Here is a 7,753-nt window from a genome sequence, read left to right as displayed (position 1 = left end):
AGGATTTATTTATCCCTATAAGTAGTAAATGTACGTTTAAAATGAAACGATTAAACTTAATCTGTAGAATGCCGTTAGTATGTTTACAAATAAAAAGCTACAAATTAACATATATGTTGAATAGAGAGTCGACCAAAATCTTGAATTTTATTTAAATAAATTATATGTACTGTTTCATATTATTACTGAGTTCACTACTAATTTACAATTAACTTACTCAATTTAAAAAGATAAAAAATGCATAACTGAAGTCCGAATGACTTGCAATCATAATATACAATAATGTAAAATTTACATTATTGTTAATATTAAAGTTGATTTTAATGACAAATATTAGTTTTTGAAATTCAACGTATGTGTGTATGGAAAAATGTTAGTTTTTTATTTACACTGCTGTTAACAAAGTAAAATTAAGTTATATGTATGTGTGTGTTAGCATGTAAATTATTGTATGTTACATCTCTTGGTAAATTATGATGGTTTCAATTATTTATATGTTAAATATCTGATTTATGTATATGTATAATCATTATTAACATCTAGTGAGATAATTGATCACTTAAATAACATGCATTTATAATTATTCAAAAATTAAAATTATGTAATAAATAAATTGTTATAATTTATATATGGTATTCACATTATCACTGACAAACATTCAATATCTATTTTTTATGCAACGGGGTATCAATCATGACTGTAACATAAAAATGAATTATATATTTTTAAGACTTATTATTGATATTCATGATTTTTTTCAAGAATTCGAAAGAAAAATTGTATTTATATCGTTATTTAAACCGTTTTTAAGTTTCTTTCATTACGACTCTAATAATTCTTCATATAATAATTTGATACCAGTTTATACTATTCTTCTAAAATTAAAAAATTTCAGTTCGATAAAGTTTTATAAATATAAGTTGAACTGGTTAATTTCTTCAAATTATTGAATAATATATGTTTATTTCCTTAAATAATATAAAATGCATTGAAACAAATGTTACAATATAGTATAAATATAACTTTTATTTGAATAATTCATAATATTAAAATAATTCAAAATATTTGTACAATATTATCTCGATCAATGAATATTGCTGATCTAGAAGAATTCTACTTAAAAAGTTAATTTTTTTAAAGTAAAAAATGAAAAATAAATCGATTTAATATATCATCGTAGTTTTAACAAATCTAGTGAGATCTCATTTTAAATTTCAAATATTTTTAAAATTGGTACAAATCCCATAAATAATAATGCGTTACAGTGAAATTAGTAATTTTAATATAAATAATCAATTGACTTGATTCTATAAAAATCTCAAACACATTAATTTATATTAACATAAGATATTAAAAAATTTCACATTATTGGTAAGATATTCTCGCCGAGCTTGTAATTTAAATTTACTAAACGTAGAATGTGACGATATTTTTCGGCCAGATCATGTAGTCAAATTTCGAGTATTTTTTTAATAATGGGCCAAGTTCTAAAATGCATTGACTCATTATAATTCGAACTTATCTAAATATGTAATACCAATATAGATTATTTATATATAAACAGTTCTATTTTTAATATTTTTTTAAAAATTATATATGTACATTTTAATTACTTTTTATAATAAAAAATATGTTAAAAGTATATGAGATATATTTTCAAACTAAAAAATGGTTAATAAATAAGATAATAATTTATTTATGTACTATGCCTAATTTTATATCTGGAATTCAATTTTTTAAAATTAACTGTATAAATATTCAACTAACTATCCTTTTTTTTTGCGGAATTCAAATAAGCATATTTAAAGTTAAATAAAATATTTATTTAGCACACTTATATATGATGTGTATAATAAAAAAACACATGTGATAATATGGTGTAGTGGTAAGAGGTTGTATAGTCAAATGAAATAATTTGAGTTCGATTCCAAAAACCACATTTTTTATATAAATATTAAAAGTATGGTAATTTAGTCTTCATGTAATTCCCCGAAATGCAGCCTTCATTTTGAAATGACGGTTAAACTTCATTATTATTGTTGCAGGAGCTACGTGTTTGGAAGCAGAATAAAATTTACATGATCTTCAGGTAATAACATAATTTTATAGCATAGAAATTAAAAAAAAATAAAAAAAAATACAACCAAACATGTAAAGGACAACATTTGCACCACTGTTTTAGCAAACCTGAATTATCTGCCTGTTTTCTGAACAATCTTACAAATCAACCAGGGGTGTCTATCTGTCAAAATGTCTCCCATAACAAACCCAATAAGAAGCCCACTTCCAAGTCCTACTAATATGAATAACCAATCAAATCCACTTGGAAACTTATCTTCATCAGGATTATCCTCATTCTCATCAGCTGGTGATGGCTCAGTTCCACAATTCTTAGACAACGGGAATCCACAAAGTCCCGAGTTTTCCATGTAAGAATTGTTGTCAAATGTTTTGAACTGCGGCCCTTGTGGTATGTGATCGCTTAGGAGGTTGTCAGACACATTGAAGAAAGCCAGAAAATTGAGTTGTGCTGCTAACTGTTCAGGGATGACTCCTGAGAGCTTGTTCTTTGAAAGGTCCAATGATTCGAGGTGTGTCAAGTTCCCGAGTGATGGAGGAATTGGACCTGTAAGATCATTGTTTGAAAGGTCCAGCAACTGGAGAGCCTCTAAACTTCCAAGAGATTCTGGAATCTGCCCTGTGAATTTGTTACCTGAAAGGTCAATAGCGGTGAAAATATTTGAAATCTTTTGGTACTCCGTCTCTACACCTTTATTAGTAAGTGTTATTGAGGTGTAATATGAGGCAGTGAATGTGCTATAGGCGCCGTTGCTAATATGCCAGGTAAAGCTCATATTTGTCTTTATATATGGTTCCATGCTTGTACGGAAAACTTTCATCGTGTTCCATATTTGGATGTACTCCACAGGCAAAGCACCGCTTAAAGAGTTATGAGAGAGATCAATAATGCTTAGCATTGGGAACTCTGAAGGATTCCTTGGACTTCCAATTTCACCATGAAAAATGTTGGAATGCAGAATTAGAACTTGTAGCTGTAGAAGAGTCCCCAACCAAGTAGGGAAAGTTTGTTCGATCCTGTTGTTTGATAGATCCAAAATCTTTAACATTTTACAGTTCGACAATGATTTTGGAACTTCCCCTGTTAACTGGTTATGACTTAAGTCCATCACCTTCAAGTTGCATTCTTTTGGGTAAACTTGAGGAATTATACCAGAAAAGTTGTTGTCTTGGAGAACTAGGGCTTCAAGAGAATCGGCAAGGAACTGCGGAATTGGTCCACTCATGCTGTTATTTGACAGATCTAGTACTTTGAGAGACATGACAAGACATATCATGGGTGAAATATCTCCGGTTAATCTGTTGTTATGCATATTGTACAAAATTGTATTTGGTGGTGGAACTGGGAGATTCCCTTGTAGCATATTATTACTAATGTCTATGAATCTTAAACTCTTACTTTGAACAGCAACCGGGTTCCTTTCAAAGGCTGTTAGGTAGTTATTAGAAAGGCTAATAGACTCCAAACTATTACTTGCAATCCAAATCCAGTGTGGTATATAACCATGAATTTTGTTTACATCCAGTTGAAGCATTTTTAAGTTACTCTGGAATTGCAAAAAGTATGGGAATTCTGTCAAGCTACAGGAACGTAAAATAATAATTTCAAGCTTTGAAAGAGTGACGTTAGTCTGATGGGGGGCAACTAATGTTATGTTGGATAGATTGAGAAAGGTAAGGTTTTTAGAACTCAGAAATATGTCAACATCTACTGTACCAGTAAAGTTATTATAACCGAGAGAAAGATATTCTAGATTTTTGAGCTGAGAAAATGTGCGAGGAATTCGACCTGTTAGTTCATTATACCTCAAATCTAATGTGATTAATTGGGTCATGTTCATCAGCCATGACGGGATTTCACCCACAAAGTTATTATGTTGAAGGGAAAGTTGAGTAAGTTGGGTTAGGTTTGCAAGAGATGGTGGGATATCACCATATAGACTGGCATGTTTAAGGTATAACACAGTAAGTTTTGTTAGCTTGCCAAGCCATGATAGGTTCCTTGATTTATTAAACGGGTTATTTGAAAGATATAAGTGAGTAAGTTGGGTTAGGTCTGCAAGAGATGGTGGGATATCGCCGTGTAGATTAGTATCATTAAGGTTTAACAGAGTCAGTGACTGCAGATTTCTGATTAAGGGCGGAATGTTACCAGAGAAATTTGTCGAAGCAATATTCAGTTCCCTAAAGGAGCTTGTGGTGTTAAACTCTGGAAGGTAGCCATTAAGATTTTGATTGTCACTCACATTAAGAACAAGCAAGCTTGGTAGACTGAAAATGGCAACCGGAAAGTCTCCATACAAATTGTTGTGAGAAAAATCAAGGGAAGTCAGTCTCGACATACCTGTCAACTCTAGTGGAATTTGGCCAGCAAATGAAGAGTACGAGAGGTTTATTGAGGATAAACGTGAAAGATGGGAGATCTCGGGTGGGATCGAAGAGTTCATAAAGTCATTATCTGCGAGATTCAAGTTCTGGAGGTGAACAAGGCTAAACAGGGTGTTGTTGGAGTGAAGAGTAGCATGTATCAGACTGCCACTGAGATCGAGACCAATGACGTGACCAGTGGCATCATCACACTCAACCCCGTCCCACGAGCAGCAATCAAAGCTGCTATTTCCTCCAGCCTTCCAAGATGCAGTCTTTGAGTAAGCAGATGAACTAGAATAAGAAGAAAGGCCTTTTTTGAAATGTGAAAGAGCAGACCTCTCGTGATCGTGGCACGACTTAGTTGTATGGGTAGGAATAGGATTAGTATAGGATATAGTAATGGCATGAAAAGAGCATAGAAGAAATAAAGGTAGTAAGAGTTTAAAGCTCTGTGGCGATGCCATGGGGAAATAATAAAGTATCTCTGTGTGAACTTTTTTGTTATATGTTACTCTGTATAACACTAAGTACTACTAGTATATATACACCCAATTTAAATCTTTAGTCTTCTTTGGCTGAAGGCCTGGACTTGGTCTTGTAGATCATTTGCTTCCGGTCACTGAAATGTCACACTCTCTACGTCTGCTGCGGAAAGTTTTCCAGATAAGAAGTTAAATAACAAATGTACTGTCTGAAGTCTGAACCACTTGACTGAATAATTATTTTATCACAAGGCTTACTTGACCTGATCTCGTAGGATCATTTACTTGACCTGATCAAGGACTTCTCCACATAAATGTCAGAGAAATGTATGCCACCGGTGGGACACTATTTCAAGGCAATAACTGGCAATCAGATAGAAAAATAACCAAAGATGGAATTTCAAAACTTAACCCTCTGTGGGACAAATTTTCGTTTCTCGGTGATTCCAAACCAAAAATATTTTGTTAGGTCAAAATTAGAATTTTAAACCAAATCATACGAAATTTTGAAATTTTAGTCTACTTCAATTTTATCACGTCAAAAAGGTCAGAGTACTTGACGTCCCCATGCAGGTCACTCGTCTACGTACCTTGGGAGTGAGGGAATCTGTTTCAAGCTGTCTACGTACCTTGGGAGTGAGGGAATCTGTTTCAAGCTGCAATCACTGTGAAATTCTTGTCCCCGGTCACATTGAATTCATCACATGGGGGTTTGTCATGGAACTTAAAGAAAAAATGTAATTTAGGCTCTGTTTGGTATTTTGATAGCTTTTTGATGAAAAACTGTCGAAAATGTGTTTGGTAAATTCTAAAAACTGTCGTCTACAAAAGCGCTTTTGGTCTAAAAGCTGTTTTTAGTAAAAACATATTCTCTCATACTTTTGAAAAAGCCGTCTTCAGCTTTTGCAAAAAATAACTATCAGTTTTACCATCAAACCTTCTCAATAATATTATTTTTTATATATTATATCTCAAGGAAAATGTTAAATCTAGAGCGGTTTTTTAAAATTCAGAGCAAAAGAGAGGTGAAAAGATTAAAATACCCTCCATGTATGCACATCAACAATCCTAATAAAAATTAATGTGAGGGTAATTTAGTCTTTTCACACATTTCTGCTCTGGATTCCAAAAAATTGCTCTGGATTTAACAATTCCCTATCTCAAAACATACATAAATTAAAAAAAAATACCAAACAAACATCTAATTGTCCTGACAATTTTTCCCACTAGCTTTTTTTTCTCAAAGCACAACAGTTTTTAACAGCACTTCCAAACAGAGCCTTAGTGAGGAGAAATAAGAAACGTAGGTAAAGTGGTTGCATCGATCAATTTTTAATACATATAATGAGTATGGTGAAACAAAGTAGTGAATGTATTTAATTTATAGAGACGTCGGGGTGAGTATCGGGTGGAATGGGCGTGTTTGGAGTTCATAACCATTCAAACTAAATTTACCGGTTTTATATTATACTTAATCATTACCATACCCACAATCATTACTGATATAACTAAACCATCCAAATTATAACGGTTCGGGTCGGGCGGTTTCCGTTTAAACCGTTAAGAAAAATATGTGAATATATGTAGTAGGTAAAAATTCAATAAGTTAATAAATTATCAATTATACAAGTTCATTATGTCATAATTTGGATCTTTTAATTTTAATATTTAACATCCGAGTGTACTTAATTCTGGATTCAACTACTTATAAATATCAGTAATTCATGTAATATACGTATTCTCAAAATATATAATTTAAATATTTTAATACATTCAGATGATTTAGATATAATGGACGGTGTAAAATATAAATACAAACCAAACCATTATTTTTCGGGTTTTGAAAAATTGAAATTATAACCGATCCAAAATGTTACAAAACCATAAAATTTCCGTTTGGTCAATTTGAAACGATTAGTTTGAATGGTTATAGAAATTTTTTTAATTTTTTTTTTCTGAATAAAAGTTTTATGTTTAAACTTTTATTAAAAAAATAATTAAAAAAAATTATGAAACTATAGAAACCTCGAAATGCGTGCAAATAGTGTACGTAAATTTCTTAGCGGGACGGGGGAGTAGTAACTAATAGTAACATCTTAAAATAAAGATCACCAGCTAAACTTAAAATATGATCGTCTATACATGGACACACTAAATGAACGTTTTATTTTGTCATGCAACCATTTAAAAATCAGTATATGCTTAGTAATGAGAAGGGAGGAATTCAGATATTATTCGACAATTATATGCATAATAGTAATGCAAATCATCCATTACAATCAAATGGAGGCCATATATATATATGAAAAGATACATAGACTAATCAAACTGGACAGCCTCACATCTTAACGTCATCATCTCTACCTCTTACAGAAAAAGAAAAAAAAATAGAGGATTCTTGCTGCACAACCTTTCAAATGACATCGACATTGAGTTTCAGTGGCTTTACCGGGAAGTTTTTCTGCCTACTTGCCATCATCATTTCCCAACAGAGAAAACTATAAAAGAGCCCACGAATAAAAGAGCAAAATAGAGATGCATGGAGGAAAAATTGAACTTGGTATATAATTTTTGAGAAATTAGGTTGGTAGACCAAAAGTTAAACTCTTTAATAGTATTTAATTACTCCATCTTTTTCATTTTAACTTAACCCTAAAATAATAAATAGAGTCTGGCTAATAAACTCTTGATACCAGGATTTTAGAAAACAATCACAATGCCGAATTACTTGTAAAGATAGCCAAAAACTTAAAGAGGTGGATCCTTTCACATTTTCATCAAATGATTTTATATTTACAGGAATTTAATAAGTTACAAATTTA

At 31.5% G+C, this 7,753-nt stretch overlaps 1 protein-coding gene across 1 annotated transcript; it reads right to left on the bottom strand.

Annotated features, from left to right (window-relative positions):
- Positions 1-2,130: 2,130 nt before the first annotated feature.
- LOC141702167 (receptor-like protein 54) lies at positions 2,131-5,214 on the bottom strand. The gene has a single exon (XM_074505873.1). The coding sequence runs from the start codon at positions 4,911-4,913 to the stop codon at positions 2,193-2,195; it is 2,721 nt and encodes a 906-aa protein (XP_074361974.1). The 5' UTR covers positions 4,914-5,214; the 3' UTR covers positions 2,131-2,192.
- Positions 5,215-7,753: the final 2,539 nt, after the last annotated feature.

This window comes from Apium graveolens, unplaced genomic scaffold (assembly GCF_009905375.1).
Source record: "Apium graveolens cultivar Ventura unplaced genomic scaffold, ASM990537v1 ctg4715, whole genome shotgun sequence".
NCBI lineage: Eukaryota > Viridiplantae > Streptophyta > Magnoliopsida > Apiales > Apiaceae > Apium > Apium graveolens.
Note: the sequence above shows the minus strand (reverse complement) of the source record. Positions and strands in the feature narration are given on the sequence as shown.

Excerpts from the sequence above, each read along its gene's own strand:
- LOC141702167 (XM_074505873.1), bottom strand. The coding sequence starts at position 4,913 with ATGGCATCGCCACAGAGCTTTAAACTCTTACTACCTTTATTTCTTCTA.